This window comes from Candoia aspera, chromosome 4 (genome assembly GCF_035149785.1).
Source record: "Candoia aspera isolate rCanAsp1 chromosome 4, rCanAsp1.hap2, whole genome shotgun sequence".
Lineage (NCBI taxonomy): Eukaryota > Metazoa > Chordata > Lepidosauria > Squamata > Boidae > Candoia > Candoia aspera.
The window spans coordinates 107,179,785-107,201,828 of NC_086156.1; the positions used below are offsets into that span (position 1 = coordinate 107,179,785).

Sequence of the window (22,044 nt, forward strand, 5' to 3'; positions counted from 1 at the left end):
TTGCATATTGTTCTTCTGGACATGGAACAGAGTCATCTGCATCTGACAAAAAAAAAAAAAAATGTGATATAATGTTTTTCAGTGACTGGCCCGATGCCATCACAAAGTATCTGAAGAAATAAGATCTCTCTTCCCTTTTTCTATATGGATAGAGTGGAAAAACTGATTAGCATTAATCAGTTATGATAATTAAGGTTAGTGTTAAAATAAATTATAATAATAAATTATATTTTTAACCTTGCAGATTCAACAAGCAGATGGCCAGATTCAGCCTGATGACTCTGTCTACATTTTTGAGAGTTATAGGTTTAAACTCTTCCCACAAAATAGGGAAAGATGATGTCTCAGTCAATTCAACAGAATTTTCTCAACCTGATTTCAGCTCAGAACTCATGCAAGCCATTTAATGCATGCAGATGTTCTTAGAACCCTTCTCTCTCAAGCAGGGATCAGGGCTCTAAACAGGCCACTGGTCAGGACTTTGCAATTGGAATAAGCATGGAAAAAGAGTTTCCATAGTAATTGTGGTCCCTAATGTGGGCTCTTAACACATGCTCAAGTGAGGGGTTTCACTAATTTCCTTCACAGCAAATGCCAAGGGCAGGATGTGCTGATAGTTTTGTGTCAGGAACCTTTAAGGAGAACTGTATAAACTGAATCATTATGATTCTATCAGAACAAGTTTTGATATAACAGTCCTTGGACTGTAGACATGAATAAAAGCTATCATGGCCTTTTCTTTTAACTGGAAAATGAAGTGGCCATTATCTCTTGTCTCCTTAGAATAAAGTCATGGCAACAGATAAAAAGTTCCTGTACCCATCTATTACCCACAGAAAATGCAGTTTGGAAGACTGAGGAATGTTAACAGCAAGTGATCTTCTTTGTGAGAAGCATCTGAGAAAGTAGACTGAAATTCCTGAAAATTTACACAATAATAAATGTGTTAATCTCTAAGCTGCCAAAAGATTCCATGTAGGGTTTTGTTTTGTTTGTTTTGTTTGTTTGTTTGTTGTTGTTTTTCCTGCAAAAGAATAACAAGCCTTTGGAAATGGTCTAAATTGATTAGTTGTTTAATACAAAATGTGAGGAAAGGAAAAGTAATCCTATCTATAACTGATTTGCCATTTTGCCTATTTGAAGACATGTGAGATTTGAATTGCTCCTAGGAATATGTTTTCAATATGAATCTACAGATTGGACTCTCTCAAAGTAGAGTCAGTCCTTCTAAGCTAACCTAATAAAATTATTATGATAAATGTGGACACACCAATATGACTGATTTTTTTTTTTAAATGGTCATCAATTTATTTTACAGTAAATACCAAGTCCAAGATATGCTGATAGGTTTGAATTGGGAACCTTTAATTGGACAGTACCACTGTGAATTACATTTTGGTGAAAATTAACCAAAATTTGTACTGCTGAAAATGACTATGTTATACCCTCTTCCACTTGCCAGAAGACTAGAGTATCACTGATAAGAATTATGTCTTTCCTCCTAGGAATAAAATTTATGGCAGTTGGAAAACTTGTCTGATCTAATAAAATAAGTCTGAATGCCTTACAGCAGCTGACCATATTCTTTACAGGTGAGAGATATTTTAAAGTAATGTGATTCAATGACTTTTTTTTTTTTAAATTGGGGGGAAGAAGAAGACTCTTCATTTGAGGCCCACCTCTTTGGAACAGTTCAGCCCTCCCTTTCCCAAGATAGAGATAGATATTTTTTTTAAAAAAATAATTTTCTAGAATGTTGGAGTTCTAGTTGTGGGTGGCACAACTGTTAATTGTGTTCTTTATGTTTCAAATAGTGGATTTTCAAATCAGGCTTTAAACTCTAGCTGCCTAGAGTTTATTGAACTAGGTGGGATTTATGCAAATAAATGCATAAATTTATTTATGCAATAAATAAAAAGGAAAGCAGAAATGCAGTATACTGTACTGTGGATGGATGGATGGATGGATGGAAAAAAATGGATCATCATTAATCAACTAATTTTCTGGAGAATTACCCCTCAGATTTCTTTTCCAACTACTTAATGCTTGGACTGACTGTAGCTTTATTGAAAAAAAAAAAAAAACATTCACTGAAGTCATAATTGAGATGTGTTTTATTCAAATATTTTAAAATATTTCATCCTCAGATTTGAAAATCATTACTGAAAGCAGTAATATAAAAGCCACAGAAGTATACTGATTGATCTTTTCCAAGAAAAAAAGTGTGATTCAAATTTTCTCCAGGAGTGTAACTTGAGAGATCTCCATCTTTTCACACAACTCTTAGTCCTGAGCTCAGGAAACTGTTCTCCATAAGTCTCTCCTAACAGACAGATTATTGTAACACACAATTTTAAGTTTTATCTTCATCTTAGGAATCCTAACCCTAAAACCAAGTTCCACAAAAAGAGAGAAAAAAGAGAAAAGAAACAGAAAAAAAAAATGTTTAACAGTCATATCTTATCTAACTCTCCTTATTTAATTCCTATCTTAATATCAATCTATTATTAAAATTAAACATAAGCATTCACCCTGATTTTAACCCACAGACTAAATCCTAACCTCACCCTCAAAGAAGCATAGCCAGTACTCTATCTGCATCAACTTTCCCCAAACAGAAGTCAAAACATTTTTACATTGACACATTCCCCATACTCTCTCTTCTGTAAAACTGTTTCATTTTCCAGGGAAGAATAAAGGAATTGGCATTCTCATTACTAACATCTGTAACTGTTGATGTTTCATCTTATTACCATAATATGAAGCCAAATTGAATTTATTATAGCAGTAGAAAATCTTTTACGACTGGAGAACAGGACCCAAATCAAGTTGATTTCCCAAGGGCCAGGGGAATTTAATGATCTCCCTGAGGAACTATAGAGGTCTATAGACAGATTCTATAGATGCCTCCTGTTGACATACAGTACTCATATTTTCTTGATAAATACAATACTAAATAGGAGTTTATCTGCCCTATCAATTTCTTCTCTGAATTCCATGTAGAGTTCTAGGAGCTGCTGGCAAGACTACAAATAGTAAAGAACATAGTTAATCTTCCTTTGGAGAGTTAGTATAAAGAGGTACTATCTTCATCATACATGTCTGTGATATAAGTGACCAAAACAACAACATAGGCAGACTGAGTTTAATCTGTGGCATTAATTTCTGTCTTTCAGGCACAAAACCTCCTTGAACAAGTATGATTGTCTACTTAGTATAAAGTAAATTAGAAAAATAAGTTTTCTTCTTACAAAGAGAGCAAACTTTTGCATTAGTAGCTTCAAATATAATATGCTTCCACACAAAGGGATGCCTTTAACTTATAAGAACTTCCACAAGATTGAGGTATTTCCATAAACTTTATTTTCAAATTAAAACATATTGCTTATCATGTGGAGTTGTCAGTGATATTCAGCAAACAACTTGGAGAGTCTTTAATATTTCCTCCTAACTAGCTGTTCTTTTTTATTTAGTCCAGGCTGGAAAAGAATAATATAACATTTGGGTGCAAATATGCAACCCAGTAATCCTGCACTGGAGCCAAAGATGGAGAAGATCTCCACAGCCACCATGTATTTGCCCTTGGTGCTCAAATAGGCTGGGAAAAAAGACAACCACACGCTGCAAAAGATCAGCATGCTGAAGGTGATGAATTTGGCTTCATTAAAGCTGTCAGGCAAGTTCCTAGCTAGGTATGCCACTAACAAACTGACCAGGGCAAGAATGTCCATGAAGCCCAAGACACAGTAAAACATATTGGTTGACCCTTCATTACATTCCAGTATAATTTCTTCATGCAAGGAATACATGTCAAAATCTGGAAAAGGGGGAGAGGTTGCCAGCCAAATTGCACAAAGAAAAGCTTGAATAAAGGAGCAAGAAAAGACAACAAAACTAGCCAATCTGTTCCCTACCCATTTCCTTATTCCAGATCCTGGCTTGGTGGCCATAAAAGCAAGAACTACAATGATGGTCTTGGCCAATACACAAGAAATTGCTACTGAAAATATGAAGCTAAAAGCAGTTTGTCGAAGAAGACATGTCAGTGCTGTAGGCTGACCAATGAAAAGGAAAGCAGAAAGGAAGGAGAAGAGAAGAGAGATAAGGAGAAAATAGGAGAGGCTCCGGTTGTTGGCTTTGACAATAGGTGTATCATAGTACTTAATAAAGACACCAAGTGCCAATGCTGTCATGAAAGCAAACGAGAATGCAAACATGAAAGACATAATTCCTAAAGAGTCTTGGTAAGACAAAAAAGTGATCTCTTTGGCATTGCATGCATTTTGATGGAAGTTAGCATATTGATCTCCTGGACATGGAACACAGTCATCTGCATCTGAAAAAAGAACATAATACATTGTTTATATTGCTACAACTAAAAGCAAAACTACACATCTAAGACTTTGTGTATTAGAATGGGTAGAAATAATTTACATATTCTCTTCTGCACCCCCAACTCTGACCCCTAGCAAGCTGAATTAGAACTTCAGCTCCATCATATTCTGATGTTTGAAAATCTTAACTCTCAAGTGAAATGGGAGGCAAAGAATCTTGAATAATAGAGGCAGAAATCAACCATTCAATATATTACTTATGAGATTAACAGATTCTGTTGGTACACATCTTACCCTCTTGTGCTGAAAATTTTCCTTCTTCACATGGAAGGCAATCATAGCAACAGAACAGCTTCCCTTCTTTCATGGTTTTTCTATGACCTGAAAGACAATGATCATTGCACACCGAAAGGGGCTGAACCTGAATGTAGAAGAGAGAAAAGGAGAACGTTGAATGCAGGTGTTGTCCATGTGGGGGCTTTAGTAGACATCAATGAATCCTTGTGTATCCTGCTTAGAATTCAACAGGATATTTCTCCAACATCATCTATTCAATTAAAGAGCTGTTTAGTCACTTATACATATAGAAATACATATTTACATAGTAATATTCCTAGCAATAGCTGGGGAAATCACTGTAAAGAACCTCTGGAAGGACAACAGATGGAAATCAGTATAAAAGATGGTGTGCAGTTCTCCACTTGATTTATTTTGCCCAATTTTTAGATGTCAGTAATTCCTTTCCTTATAGCTGTCATTTGGGGAGAGCACACAATATATAGGCTCCAAATTCCAAAATGTGATTGAATGATTGATTGATTGATTGATATATTGATTAGGTGTTATGAAGTTGCTGTTGAGTGATGACATAGATAAACCTTTTTCAGGATGATCTTTCACCAATCTGGTCATTCAGGTCCTCCAACAGAGAGCTCATCCCTACTATAATCAAGTCCATCCATCTTGTTGCTGGTCTTCCTCTTTTTCTCATTCCCTCCACCTTTCCTACAATTATAAATTTATCAAAATATGATAATTTGAGCCTGGTTGTTTGTCCCTTGAGTGAGAACTCTGGGTTGATTTGGTTGATGATCCATCTGCTTCTTTTCCTGTTTATCCATGGTATTCTCAAGTGTCTTCTCCAGAACCCACATTGAAAATCATCAATATCCTTTATATCCTGTTTCATCGGAGTCCAACTTTTACTTCCACAGTGAAAACCATTGTCCGTACGATTCCAATCTTTATAGGTGTAACATGTCACAACATCTGAATAACTACTACCCTACCAGTCCATGGCATATTTCCTGACTGCTGGTTCCTTTACTGTTGGAACCTAAAAGATAGAAGCTATCCACCTATTTAATAGCTTCACTCTCAGTTCTAAGGCTGGTTGTTCTACCTATTCTCTCCTTTATATTTAATCATAGTCCCATTTTTCCACAGTGTTCCTTGACTGTCATTATTTAAGATCAGTTGCATTTTCTACTATAAAAGGGTGTTATCAACATAGTACAGATAATTGATGTTTCTTCTTCCAATTTTAAAAGCATGCTCAACTTCCCTTATTCTAGTCTCTTTCAATATGTATTCAGCATTAATGCTAAATGTACTGTAAGCTTATTGATTTCTTATCGATCAACTTATTTTAAAATGTGATTATACATATATACTTTTTTTTTTTTTATTATGCTTATATGACCAAAGCAGTAGCAGTGTTTTATTATTCCAGAAATCTGCAAAGAAGCACGGAACAACAGATATAAATAAATGGCTTCTGCAGAAAACATTCAATTCCAACTTTTAACAAACAAAAGAAATGAAAGACTTTGTTTAATTCTTGGGAAACTTGACTATAAAACAGGGATCTCCAAAGTGGTCAATATAGACACCCAAGGCTTGCTGTGACTCTCCATTGTTGTTGTTAAAGTGCTATTTATTAAATTATTTTCATATAATAAATTTTGGGGAGTTGATGAACAATCTGAAACTTCATGAAGAGGTCAATGAGCTGAAGAGTACGGGTACCCCTACTATAGAACACCACCCATCTGTCAGTTTGTCGTACTGTGGTGGCTTGCGTGTTGCTATGATGCTGCTATGATGTTCTACTTCCAAAAGAGTCACCCATGGTGGACAGGTTTCAGCAGAGCTTCCAGACAAAGAACAGACTAGGGAGCAAGGCCTGGCAATCTACTCCCGAAAATGTGCCAATGAAAACCCTATGGATTACAACCTAATATTTTGTGATATAGTGCTGGAAGATGAGCCCCTCAGGTTGGAAGGCACTCAGTGGGGAAGAGCTGCCTTCTCAAAGTAGAGCCGACCTTAATGACATGGATGGAGTAAAGCCTCCAGGACCTCAAAATGAGAAGTAACAGCTACAAACATCCATTAATAATTGGGACATGGAATGTATGAAATATGAATCAAAGAAAATTAGAAGTTGACAAGAACAAAATGGAAGCCTTAAGATTGACATCTTAGGCATTAATGAGCTGATGTGGACTGGCATTGGTCAATTTGAATCTGGCAGTCTTATGGTATACTACGCTGAGAATGAAAAAAAATGAAGAGGAATGACATGGCATTCATCATTAAGAAGAATATTTCAAGATCAATTCTAAAGAACGCCACCAGTGATAGACTAACATCTATACACCTACAAGGAAGACCAGTTAACACCAATATTATTCAAATTTATGCACCAACCATGAATGCTGAAGATGAAGAAATTGAAAACTTTTATGAAATGCTGCAATCTGAAATTGATCAAACATGCAATCAAGATGCTCTGTTAATTATTGGTGACTGGAACACAAAAGTTGGAAATAAAGAAGGATCAGTAGTTAGAAAATATGGCCTTGGTGACAGAAATGATGCTGGAGATCACATGATAGAATTCTGTAAGACCAATGATTATTTGTTTGCAACACTTTTTTCCAACAACACAGTCAATGACTATATACATGACTATATACATGGACCTTGCCAGATGGATTACACAGAAATCAAATTGATTACATTTGTGGAAGGAGATGGAGAAGCTCAATACTATCAGTTAAGACAAAGCCAGGAGACAGATCATCAATTGCTCATGTGCAAGTTCAAGCTGAAGCTGGAGAAAATTAAAGCAAGTCCAAGAGTGCCAAAGTATGATCTAGAAAACATCCCACCTGAATTTAGAGATCACCTCAAAAATAGATTGATGCACTAAACACTGATGACCGAAGACCAGAAGAGTTGTGGGAAGACATTAAGAACATAATATGTGAAGAAAGTCAGGAAAGAAAGTAAAGATCCAAATGGATGTCAGATGAGACTCTGGAACTTGCTTTTAAACACCGAGTAGCTAAAGCTAATGGGAAAAAAAAGAATGAAGTAAGAGAGCTAAGTAGAAAATTTCAAAGGGCAGCTTGCATAGATAAGGAAAAAAAAATATGATGATGAAATATGCAAAGGCCTACAGTTAGAAAATCAAAGAGGAAGAACATGATAAGCATTTCTCAAACTGAAAGAGCTGAAGAGAAAATTCAAGCCCTGCGTTGCTATCCTTAAAGATATTATGGGCAATACATTAAATGACCCTTGTAGTATTAAGAGACTATGGAAGGAGTGTACAGAATCACTGAATAAAAAAGAGTTAGTCAATGTTCAGCTACTGAAGGAGGTAGAATATGATCAAGAACCATTGGTATTGAAGGAAGAAGTTCAAGCTGCACTGAAGGCATTGGCGAAAAACAAAACTCCAGGAATTGATGGATTGCCAATTGAGATATTTCAACCATCAGATGCAGCAGTGGAAGTTTGGAAGACAACAACCTGGCCAACTGACTGGAAGTGATCTGTATTCATACCCATTCCAAAGAAAGGAGATCAAACAGAATGTGGAAATTATCGAACAATTTCATTAATTTCACAGGCTAGAAAAAAATTGCTGAAAATAATTCAACAACGGTTGCAGCCTTAGATTGAGAATTACCAGAGTCCAAGCTGGATTCAGAAGAGGACGTGGTATGAGAAATATAATTGCTGATGTCAGATGGATCTTGGCTCAATGTAAAGAATACCAGAAAGATGTTTACCTCTGTTTCATTGATTATGAAAAGGTGTTTGACTGTGTGGACCATAACAAGTTATGGTTAATATTAGGAAAAATGGGAAGTCCAGAGCACTTAATTGTACTCATGCAGAAACCTGTACACAAATCAAGAGGCAGTTGTTAGAACAGAAAATTGTGATACCCAGTGGTTCAAAATTGGAAAAGGTATGCAGCAAGGTTGTATATTTTCACCCTACCTATTCAATATGTACATTGAACAAATAATTTGAGAAGCAGGAATGTATGAAGAAGAACAGTGTACCAGAATTGGTGGAAGACTCATTAACAACCTGTGATATGCAGATGATTCAACTTTGCTAGCTGGAAGTGAAGAAGACTTGAAGTACTTGCTGATGAAGATCGAAGATTGTAGCCAGCAATACGGACTACACCTGGATGTGAAAAAGATGAAGATATTCACTAATGGACCAATAAACAATGTCACAATAAATGGAGAAGAAATTGAAGTCGTCAACAATTTCAGTCTACTTGGATCAACAATCAATGCCAAGAGAAGTAGTAATCAAGAAAACAAATGATGTATCATGCTGGGAAAATCTGCCATCAAAGACCTATCTAAAGTTTTCAGAAGTAAAGATGACAGTTTAAAAACAAAGGTGTGTTTGACTCACACCATGGTCTTCTCAATTGCCACATGTGCCTGTGAAAGTTGGACATTAGAAAAGGAAGATAGAAGAAGAATTGATGCATTCAAATTGTGGTGTTGGTGAAGATTATTGAAAAACCCTGGACTTCCAGAAGAACAAACCAATCAGATTTAGAAGAAATACAGCCAGAATGTTCCCTAGAGGCAAAGATAACTAGGCTTAGACTCTCATACTTTGGGCATATCATCAGGAAAGACTGATCACTTGAAAAGGTCATCATGTTTGGTAAAGTCGAGGGCCAGCAGAAAAGAGGAAGACCTTCAGTGAAATGGATTGATCCAGTTACCACAACAATGGATGCAAACATTGGAATGGTCAGGCATATGGTGCAAGACCAGACAGCATTTTGTTCTGTTATACATAGGGTCACCACAGGTCATAAATGACTTGATGGCAACTAACTACAACAACAACAACAACAACAACTAGAGAACATGGTTTTGGAATCTTTGCTTTTCATGTTGTCTTTGAAGGGATGGACACACAAAACTGTAATGATTTTCAATGACATTCATTGAACCTACCTGGTTAAAACTGGTGGGCCAAACAATGGCATTCTCCTGAATGGTGAGTGTCATTTCTTCAGGTGTATGTGTATCTAAACTTCCAACTTTGACTTTGAGGAAGGACTGGTTTGGCAATGTACTCCAGTTGATTATATCAAATCCTGACACTAATTGCCCACTTTCATCAAAGGAAACTGGTTCCCCAGCATTATTGTTAAATGAGACAGTCCTCAGAAAATAGTGCAGCTCAATTAATGAGAAAAAGAAAGAAAGGAATTATTGCTTCCGAACCATATTTTTTTCCTTAAGAATACCAGGATGGTACATAGGAACTCCTGCTGTTAAGTAAAAACATCAATACTGTGGAATGGGCTTGATTGGCAAAATGTATGTGTATGTGTACGTTTATACCCTTTTGCTGTCTAAAGTATTCATGCTTGTTGGTATTTTTTTTTCCTGCTTTTGGCTGTAGAGTCATTAAGGTTACCATGGTAATTGAGTACTTTCTTAAGTATTGGCAGGGTGAAGAGGTTGAAATTAATTGTCCTCAGTTTGGGTGTTAATAGCTGCATTGCCTGGAGGAAGGCAGCTTGTTTGTTACTTGTTTTAGTTTCACTTTGGCAGCCGAGTATGCAGCCCAGTGCTCTCTGAGAGCGTTTGTGAATGCAGAAGCCAGTAAATATGTTTTTGTGCTTTCTGTAAATAAATTTATTTTTATAGAAATGCCTGGTGTGTGATTTTTCTGATCTCTCTGGGCCAAAGGCTTCTGAGCATTCTGACAATGCTATCATCATCATAAAATAATGTCTTCTATCTATATTGACTAGCAATCCTCATATCTATTGACTATGCTTTATCCTTTGGAGAAAAGTGCAAAATGGGTTTCCAAAATAACAATCCAAGGAAAATTAAAGGTATGTGATAAGAAAATAAATAAATAATTAAACTCCATACCTCTCTGTCCTTGTAAACCATCCTTGCATCTTCCCTGCATGATTCACACATGCCTTTTGTCCTCTAAATCTCTCTCATTCTGAAAGTCTCATCAACTCCATCAATCCACACCTTTCTCAGTCCTCTCAACTTTCCAGTTTTCTTTCATATTCATTCTTATGACTAAACAACCTCAATGTATTTTGTTCATGTTGGTCACTCACCCAATTTTTGATCTGATCTCTTCCTGTATTGCTACACACATTTCTTAAATACTCCATTGGTATGGCATTCAACTTCCTTTTATGTTGCTCTTCTTTTAATGATTTGTGAAGAGGAGCATCCATTGTGGGGTGAGGGTGGGGGGGGGAATGCTTTCAGAATCTCTGAGATGAAAAGTCTACATTAATGTGAAGCTTTCTAAATACTTTCTAAAAAAATGTAATTGGAGAGGGAAGTCAGGGAACACCATAAATAATACTTTCAGAATCTTTAAGATGAGAAGCTCTCTGCCTCACTCTTCCAATCTATTCCATTTGGCAGATTATATTAAATAGTAATTATTTATTGCTGGTAATATTTTCTCTTTGCGATTCCCATTACTAAAAATCATTGACTTTCAATCTTCCTGGTTTCCATATCCAGTTAGATTGCTCCTTAGACTTGTAAACAGGTTATTTTTTTCTGTCCTCCCATCAAAGATCCATTTCATCTCCTTTTTTGAGTCACTAAATGCACTATGATCTTTTTATTTTGATCACAAGAATTTTTTTCAAAAAACCTACAAATCCTAAATTTAGATATGTATATAAAACCAAACATACATACATACATACATACATACATACATAAACCACTTTGTCATTTGTGCTCAAAATGATACCTGCCATGATTCTAGATGAAGAAAATTCAGTCTACTTTTATCTGACACAATTCTGTTTTTCCTTTTGAATGAATATAGAGCATGCAAGGCATGTACCACAGCATAGACTGCATTGTAGATGGTGTAACTGTGGCTAATCATGCGCATGTCAAAAATTGATGAAGGAAGTGTCTCTATCTTCTCTTCCCCAGTGCACATATCATCAAAATTCCTCTCTACACTCAAATTCGGGAATGAACATTGAAATGCATCTTCCCAAAAGTCCTTGAGAAAGCGATCTTCTTTATTGGAGGCTGGATTCCTTTTCCTAACAAAATCCTGAAATCCTACCAAGTCTCTTAAGTGAACCACAATGGATATAGCACCATGAATGAAATGTAAAGGCCAGTTCCTTTGAAGAGAAGTTGAAGTGAAATCCATCTGGGCTATCATAATCCAGACTTTTCCCTTGTTTGATATGTCTTGTTGGGAGAAGAGCAATCTCATACTCAGCATAAATTCACCTTGTATAACCACAGCAGATGCCATGCTTGCCATAGCAATTTCATATATTTCATTGCCCTCTTCCCACATTTCAGCAAACTGGGTAGTGTACGTCTTCTTGGGGAAACTTTCAATGAAGTCAAAGCAGATTCCTCTCTGGGAAAACACTGAAACCACTGTCTGTATAAACCAATTTCCATCATCATAGTTCAGAGAAACCATCCCAACCCATGTCCACCCAAAATGTAGCAATAATTGGAGAATTCCCTTATATTGAAGGATATTGTTGGGGAACATCCAATGGAAAAAATCTCCATGATTAATTGTAGGTGCAGAGCCATAGATAAGCTGAAGAAAGAAAAGCAATTGAAAGGTGTTACTCTAATGTATGCAAAATTATGTAAATACAATAAAAATGTCTTGATCAATTGATAGAGTCAGAAAAACACATAGCAAATTGACTGGTAAATTTTGCTCCTTAAAGTTCATGATACCACATCCCAAAATACACTTGTGCTTTTCACACTTCTGGATTGAAAAGAGAAAGAAAGAAGCTCATGTTCAAAGCACAAAGAAGAAAGAGCAGAAAAACAAAGAGTTCAAAAAATACAAATAAGAAAACAATAATGGAGGGAACAGTGGTTTTTATAATGAACATTTTCATTTTATAATGAAAATGTTGTTTTTTTTAATTAACTAAATAATTAATATAAGATGCACCTCAAGTTTGACTCAGTGTAATGGTATGTGGGAATGACCTTGGGAGACAGGATGAAGACCTGCAGACTGGACAACCAGCATGTAAAAGATATCTCAGCCCACAGAAGGGGGGAGGGTTTCAGAAACGTTTCAGAAGGGACCCTCCCTAGTTTTCCAGAGAGTAAAAAGAAAGGAGGGGAGAAATACTCTCAGTCTTGCAAGTTTCTGTTAATATAATCTTACAATAAAGATATAGCTAGTACTCCTGGTAGAGCTTCTTGTCTAGACTACCTAGCTGGGCTAATACTCAGTATTTGATTCTGTCCAAGCCAGGAATACACTTATATTAAAAAGAAACCAAGGATGTCTTGTCCAAGCAAACGTGATTCTCCATTTTCATCACTGCAGAATTTGAACAAGACAATTCCAGATATGGCAGAAAGTTGTACTTGTCAAACCCACCTTACAGCTAAAGCCGAACACTATCTGTTATATTCTATGTATTCAAATGGAATGTTCTATGTTCCATTTGAGCTATTTATGCTTGATCCCAAATATATATATATATATATATATATATATATATATATATATATATATATATATATATATATATATTATGGTATATACTGCTTTTCCTAGTCATTGGAGTCACTGAACATTTTGATACACCTTCTATGTTTTTTGTACCGTGTACAAAATATAGAAGCTGGCCAAAATAAGAATATGCAAATTGGCCAAAACAGACTTCTGTGTTAATTTGTAGAGTGCTGACTTCTTTAAAGTTCTTACTTGATTTGTTTGATAGGAATCCTTGTGAAAACTTCATGTTTTTCACATTGAAATGAATAATTTAAATACCCCATGATTTTTTAATTGTTTAAGATCTTAATGTGTAACCTGCTGATTGGGAAGGGAGGGAGGGAGGGAGGGAGTACATGGAAGATACATACATATGGTAAAAGGGAGCATATCTCACCTGTTGAACCTTGTAGTTGCACAGGATACTTGCCATGTCCAGAGAGATTTTTGTATTGGGTCCTCCAATGACAGCTACTGCATTGTTCTGGCCATCACACTTATAGTTGGGAATGAATTTGTCCTTTGTTGAAAGAAGCTCCATTGCACCACGATAGGTCCAGGCTCCAATGAAGTTGGTATTATAAATATGGAAACCCAAGGTGATGTTGGGTAGGAAGTGAGGATTTTCATTGATTTCCTTCACAGCAAATGCCAAAGCCAGGATGTGCTGATAGTTTTGTGTCAAGAACCTATAAGAAGATTAATTTAACTCACTATTCTCTATCAAAATGAGGTATGCATTGCATTCCAGTGACAATTGTTCTGGAATTTTAATGCTGAAAAAGAACTAATATGACCTTTTCTCTTTAGCCTGACACCAAGTGACAGGGATGGGCATGTTTCCTTGCCACCATGAAATAAAGTCATAGCAATAGGAAAACTTTCCAGATTTTATATACCAACCGTGAAATATATAATTCATGCCACCGAGGTATGAATTATATATTTGGAAAGTAATGTCCTTTTTCTCATCTGAGAAGCATCTGAGAAAGCAGACTGCAATTTGGAAAGTTTAGACAATAATACATTTGTTCATATTGAAATTGCCAGAAGAAGCTCTGTAAAGATAAAGATAAAGATGACAAAGATAAAGATAAAGATAAAGGTAAAGGTAAAGGTAAAGGTAAAGGTAAAGGTAAAGGTAAAGATAAAGATAAAGATAAAGATAGTTATTTATAGCAAAAGAATAACAGAAAGTTAAGGGATTTTTTTTAAAAAAATAAGACAAGGAAACTTGACAAATGAAACATAGTCCTTACTTTAAGTAGTCAAGTAAGTTAAGTTAAGTAGTTCTTAGGTTACTTAGCTTTTTTATTTTATTTATTTATTTTCTATCCCACCTTTTGCAGATAATCCAAGCAAAGATTTTAGAGCCTACATTTTCCAGCATTGCTTTTGAAAGTAACACAACAACTATAAACACTTAATAAATGTGGCACAGAAGGTGCATTGACTAATGTTCAACAACCAGGCTGTCCTAACTTAGGCAAAAAACCATGCTGAGACTAGGAGATTGTCTCTAGTGTTTAATAACTGCTCTAGTAGACAGAAAATCCTACCAAACTGAAGGAGTGTGGGAAACCCAGACAGATAAACCCAAAACTCAAGGCAGGTCTGCTCTGAGTTTCTTTGAAGGACAGTTCAAAGCCTCTAAGCTACACATGTGTTTTCCCCCCTGGATAGGGGCCCCCTCCTGCTCACCATCCGTATTCATGACACAGACAATCTACAGAGTCAGCATATCATCAGCAAGTGCACAATTCATTTAAAACTTTAACAAATATGAATGTCTTACAAAGGGTATCCAGTGTGTTCATGAGAAGGCAGCATTTCAAATGTTAGTGGTTCAGAAAGCATATAGATTTGAAATGTTATGGCACCAAGCATCAGCTGTCCTGTCTTTAAATATCTGAGAGTGGGAAGAGGTTTGCTGACCTGACATTTAGCAGGAGTGACACTGTACATTATCTGAGACTGCAACAGTACCAAGAGTGGAATCATAGCCATCATGTCAGAAAACTGCCTGTTCATCTCTTCCGATCTGTAATTTAAATGTCCCTGAGCAACCTCACTCTGAGAGGACAGAGCATAAAGAATCAGATGAAGATCTGGCTTTCTGTCCTTCTGCCGTGACAACTTTCCAAGATATAGGGAAGATTATTTGTCTTTGTAGTCTTGCCAGTAGCAACCAGAATTCCACAGAGAACTCAGAGAAGAGGTTGATAATGTTAGGGCAGATAAGTTCCTATTCAGAGCTGTATTTAGCTTTCCCCCAGGACTATAGCTTATCAGGAGGCATATGTCATCTATTGTGAGAAGTAAAACATGCAAAGTGAAGACAAATCCTAACACAGTAGATAAAAGTTTCAAGACTGATTCCAACTAATGGCCTGGAAGTGGATAGAAATGTCAAACCCAGGTCACCCCCAAAAGTCTTATTTAATCCACTCCCACATTTTCTCTTTATATCTATTGCCACTGCTTTGTTCTTCCACTACCCCTGCCACCATGCTTCTTGTGTCTACTGCCACAGCTTTGTACCAAAAATGTCATCAAACTTCTTCTCAAATACATTTTAATTAAAGGTCCAAAGGATGCCGTTTGTCAGTTAGATGGCATCCTTTGCATCAATGAATGCAGGTATTGGTGCATGCAATGGAAGATCTTTGCACCTTTTTTCCAAGACTCTTAAGATTCTCCCCCATTTCCTCTAAAGCAAGGTTGGAAACTGTATGTCCACATGTCAAAATGCTTTCTGTCCACAGCCGTTTCTAGGATAGGTGAAGTAACAGTGCCCACATTTCTATATAAGACTTAATCTTCTTCACATTGACCAGGTTATGGTATTTTTCTCTTTTCTAGGTCATGGTACATGGCTCTCCATCACCACATCTTAGAGAGTCTTGAAGAGCTTAATAACTAGGAATGATCTTCCAAGGCAGTGAGAAGTGTAATGACCATGGCCCTTATACTTCCCCAAAAGCTCAAAGGAGTTGTAAATTTTTCTCTCTCTCTCTGTCTTTAAGTCTTGAGAAATCTAATGTACTTCAGCTAAAATGAAGTCGTTTGACACCAAAGCAGTGGCACATCTCTTCTATGGGCTGGATATAAGCCATGAATTATTTTTGCTGGGTTTTAGGTTGTTTAATGTAATATCCCAAGGAAGCTGTTCTACCATAGGTGATGTTTTGTTACTTGAATATTGCACTCTTCACTCAAATATAACTGACCAAAGTTAAAACAAGGATATGATCTGCTATCTTTGATTATGGATTAAAGCTAACCTTTTATCCTCAGGATTTCACCCTCAGTTGATGGGCAGTTATCAGTCTTCCAGAATATGGGGTGTGGAGGGTAAATTTTTGCATTATGGATATTCCACTGAGTAAGAATAAGGCAAGACAGAGATCAGGCAGAAAATTAAATTCAGATTGAATGTCAAATAATTCCTACTAAAGTTGAGTTTGTTGACCAGTGAAACAATTTTAACCTAGACTGAAATCCTGATCAGCTCTCTGTACCTAAATACTGCACAGTCTTCATGTTATAGCACTTGAACGTCTTACCTTCATTACTCATAGAAGTCTTTTAGTCTCTGAATTTCAATTTTGTCCTGACACATGCCAACTCCAATCACCTTTCTTAGGAAGACTAAATACAAACATACTTCTACTCTAAGGCTGTCACAGAAAGATAGGATTTTCACCAGCTAAGTCCCTTTTTATGTCAAAAGAGCTATCAACATCATCATCATCTCAGACAGGGTTGGCATGTTCGAAGTCCAGGAAGTGTACCATCTCCCTTGCTGTATCTGCCCTGTGGAATGGGCTATGGTATGTATTCCTCCTGTTATATTACCTGCCAAGGTTCTTGATAAAGATGTCCCTCACTCCCTTGATCTATCATTCTGCTGTGTTTCCTTGTGAATGAAAGCATGCAGTGCAAAGCATAAGCCACAACATAGACTACATTATAGATGCTGTTGCTGTAGGGAGTCATGCCCTTCTGAAAAAAAAAAAAATATGAAGGAAGAGCCTCCAGCTTCTCCTTCCCAGTGCACATTTTCCATGATATCATGGAGCTGGGGATCAAACATTCAAATATGTCAAATATTCCCAGAATATTCTGGAAAAGTTATCATCTTCATCAGAAGTTGGATTCCTTTCCTTTATAAAGTCCTGGAATCCTAACATATCCTTTGATGGAACCGCAAGGGATAAAGCACCATGAAGAAAATCTATGAGCCACTTTGTTTCTTTGTTTATTGATGTGAGGTCCATCTGAGCTATCCTTATACAGACTTTACCTTTTGTCATGTTTGGTATATCCAGTCCAAACATCAACAATCTAGTATTCACTATAATCTCACCCCATACAATCACAACACTGGCAGTGGTCTCCATGATAATATTAGTTAACTCATAAATCTCTATAGACATTTCCACTATTTGTATGATATAAGTGATTTTGGGACAATATTCAATGAAGACAAATCAGATTCCTCTCTGTGCAAATAGTGAAACCACAATCTGTAGAAACCCATCACTATCATCATAATTCACAAATATCATTCCAATCCAAATCCACTTGAAAGGTAGGAGTAAATGGACAAGTTTGAACAGGAAGAAGAATAAAATGTAAAAATCACCATATGGTCAGATTCATATTCTGAACGTGAGGGGTATCACAATCTTCCTTACTGTCTCCTATTAAAAACCTTAAGAAAAGTAATGAATAAGCCAAGTTTTGCCCCTCCTGGACTAGATTTCTAGATTTCTAGACTTATTTATATTAAATTATATTAATCTATATTAAATAATAATTCCAATTTAGTTATCACATTTTCCATCAACTGACACATCTGGACATTCTTCAGATATATCTTCTTGTAGAATATGTTGATTAAACATCATTGCAATTCAGAAGTTAGATTATGCTAATTAATTATGGGTTAAGTGTTGTTAAAATTAAATTTGGGATAAACTGAATAATGTTCTATCATTCAGGACAGGGAAAGAAGACAAGACATTAGAATTATACCAGCAATCTAGACAACAAATATTCCTAGTGCTGAAAATCAGTCAAGAAATCATATTCCTTTCAACTTTAAAACCAGAGTGGTGAAGAAATATATATTTGCTAAAATTCTTAATATAAACTCCTCTCAGTCTTCTCAAATAGATAAACATTTAGCTTTCTATTTTCACAGCCCTTCACAGTGTGCAATCCACCATTCTGAACTATAACTGCCTACATACATTTATGTTTCAAATATTAGGGTTTATATTAAAGAAAATGGTTTGCCAGAATTTGTGCATCAGGAAAAATATTTAGAGGAATGATTATGGATTTCTCTGCACACTTTTACACCAAAAATTGTTAAGTGAGTGAGTGAATGAATGAATGAATGAATGAGAGGAAGAAAAGAAAAGAAAAGAAAGAGGGAGAGAGGGAGGGAGGGAGGAAAATGTTATATGGAAGTCACTGAACTAGTATTTCAAAAAATAAAATTTATAGAGAATAAAAGATATGCATGGGAAAAAAGAAAACAGTGTAAGATCAAATGTCATCTAAGAAGGGTACTGACACAGGAATGATTTTGAAGAAAGAGAAGGTATAGAACTGGGGGTGAAAGGATAGAACAAGGACTTTATATACAATAAATAATATTGTTCTTAACTTCATTTATTTATCAGATTTATATCCTGTCTTTTCTTCTGGAACTCGGGTGGCATCCAATTTTTCCCCACAACAACATGTGTGTGAAGAAGGTTCAGCTTAGAAAGAATGAATGAACCAAAAGTGACCCCTGGCCTTCTGTGGCTGAGGTAGTCTAGAACCTGGGTTTTCCTGCTCTGAATCCCACATTTAAGCTAATCCCACCTTAGCTCTCCATTAACGTTGGAGGTAAGGATGTATATCTCCTTCCCACACATGCACATTCTCCAAAATTCCTGAAGAAAGTGACTGATTTTACTTGTCTCAGAATTTAATAAAGAAATGCAGATGAAAGGGGGTAGGGGTAGGTAGAGAACAGATCTATATTTGAGTAAAAATGTATATGTTTATTTATTTAAATGATTTATATAGTCACCTATCTCACCCAAAAACAAACAAAACAAAATCAAGCAAAATACTTCTTGAACACTTCTCAGTTGGACTATTGCGACATGCTTTACATGAGGCTGCCCTTAAAAATCACCCAGAAATTACAACTGGTTCAGAATGCGATGGCATGTGCAGTGTTGGGCTCTCCTTGGTTTAACAGTGTTATACCACTGTTTTGCGGCCTGTACTGAGCCCCAGTTTCTTTCTGTGAGCATTTCAAGGTGCTGGTTATCTCCTTTAAAGCTCTACATGGCACAGGGCCAGTTATTTCTCCCTGAAGGTATCTGCCTGCCCCAGCTGGTCAGATAGAGTGGGCCCACTCCAGGGCCCTTCCTTTACATATTGCCATCTAGTGGGACTTTGGAAGTGTGCCTTTTCCATGGTGGCTTGTGTTCCCTGTGGAACAGGGTGTTCCCTGTGGAACACCCTTCCCTTGGAGTTTTGTTAGACCCCCAGCTTTTTAGCCTTCCAGAAAGCCAAAAAGAGGTGAGGTGGGAGCCTGTGGATGGTTCCGTTGGATGCAACCAAGGCAGATGGCTGAGGCAACAGGTTTTTGGTTGTATGGTTTTTAATTGGTTTCTTGTGTTATTGTTTTGAGCCACCCAGAGTTGTATTCTTAAGATGGATGGCCAAATTTTATAAATAAATAAATAAACCGACCAACCAACCAACCCACAATAACACAGTTTTAAAATCAGGATCCAGAAATACAGTAATATAACAGATGTCTGGGGTTTAAAAATAATTCCACTTCAAATCACTAAAACAGTAACGAAACCAACTGTGGTGGATTTCGGCGGTGCTGCTGGTTCTCACAAAGGAGGGAGCACATTCCAGGGAGGTGGAGGAGATAAGCGGAGGTGCAGTGTGGGAGGCAATGGTGTGAAAATGAAGAGGTATAGCCCCACCCTAGAGCTCTCCCAGGATATTTCCCCTTAGGTTAGATAGACTAGCTTTAGTCTGACAAGATTCTGTCTATATAGTGTGAGCAAATAAAGAACTGAAGTTTGAATGGACAGATTCTTCATTGTTCTTGGGCTGGGCCTGATGCCAACCAACCAATGAGACTTGCTTAACCTCCTAGCCCAGATGCCTATGGGAATACCTAGGTCTTTAGTGTCCAATATCACAAACACCTAGGTCTTTAGTATCATTCCAATCCAAATCCAGTTGAAATGTAGGAGAAAATGGACAAGTTTGAGCAGGAAGCAGAATAAAATGTAAAAATCACATCAGAATTTGGATCTCCAGAGGCATGCTGTTCCAAAGGGCAGGCACACACAACAACAGAGAAGACTGCAAATATGTATTCTGGAAACTTATGGTGTAATCCAATTCACATCTTGTAGTGAGTGTAGAAGACATTAAGGATCAGGCTGGGGACACATCTATCAAAGTAGTCTTAAGAGTTGATATTGACTTGATGGCACATAATCAATTAACTCTGTATCAGAGAAGATTGATTGATCTTGGTATATAAATTATGGGTGAATTACTTAAATTCAGATGTCCAGGAGATGGTTCTATTATGATCCTCTTACAAAGGCTCCCTTTTGGAATGCAATCATATATAGCTACTTAATCACATACCTTGGTAGATTCAATGAATTTTCATTCCAAATAACCACTTATGAAACCTTAAAATGAAAAGCATGCATGCACACACACACACACATGGTGCAAACCATGATGGCATCATGTGCATCATTATATCTTTGCACAAATTATGTACAGTATGTCATAATTGTCATTTGAGTGATGATGTTCTAATATGCATGCTATTACTTGTCCTCCCCTTGTCCTCTTTTCTCATCAACACCCATTCACTCACATAGAAACAGACACAAACAATCATGAATGTCTAAATATGAGAAAAGAACGGTTAGGCAACACATTATTTTACTTCTCAAGGGGGACTTTGAGTATGGGGGACTCCACAAGTATGGAGAAGGCTTTGGGGAGTTGAAGTCATAACTTTCCAATGAGTAAGGCTAGTAAATAATAATAATAATAATAATAATAATAATAATAATAATAATAATAAATCACATAAGAATTTTTACCAGCCATGTTGATCCACTGGAGTAAGAACAACAGCACCACCAACAAAAAATAATTTCAAAAGACTGAGAAAAAATATTACACACTCAATATTAATTTAAACAAAGATACAAAGAAGGATTATATCTTGTGCAAAAGACCATTGGTTCCTGCCCTATCTGTAAATTCATATCTCCTTTTAAGCCTGGATGGGTATAGAACAGAAAAAAACAACAAAAATAGAAGTCAAATGTGTGTATATGGGACTGGGGAATGTTAATATTACAGAAACATTATCAAACTCACCAATCCTTCATAAAGTTTTGCTAACATTAAGGTGATTACCATGGTTTACCCTTGGAAGGTATATAAGGGGCATGGATGGAACAGAAAAGGAACATTGGGGGAGAAATATCTGAAAAGAGTTACTGTTCCTAGTATATTCTATAAACAAAACAAATGTAATAGAATAGACCTGATACAATGAAAACATAATGTTTCCCATGGGGAGAGTGAGGGAAGATACTTTCAATGGAATATATTAATTCCTAACAGGAAGTCCAGCTATATTCATTGTGGCTTACTTGCAGCTAAATATGTAAAATAGTGCAATTCTTGAGCCAGTTATTATTATTATTATTATTTATACACTGAAACAACCAATATTACAAACAGATATTTATTTCAACTGTCATCTGTGTAGCTT

The 22,044-nt window shown here is 36.4% G+C and overlaps 1 protein-coding gene across 1 annotated transcript; it reads right to left on the reverse strand.

Annotated features, from left to right (window-relative positions):
* Nucleotides 1-3,434: 3,434 nt before the first annotated feature.
* LOC134496946 (vomeronasal type-2 receptor 26-like) lies at nt 3,435-21,686 on the reverse strand. The gene is made up of 8 exons (XM_063302659.1): nt 21,645-21,686; nt 17,049-17,195; nt 15,154-15,263; nt 13,588-13,879; nt 11,523-12,257; nt 9,629-9,856; nt 4,629-4,755; nt 3,435-4,336 (listed from the first exon to the last, which is right to left on the reverse strand). Exons 1-8 carry the CDS (start codon nt 21,684-21,686, stop codon nt 3,435-3,437), a joined length of 2,583 nt encoding a protein of 860 aa, XP_063158729.1.
* Between the last annotated feature and the right edge of the window lie 358 nt (nt 21,687-22,044).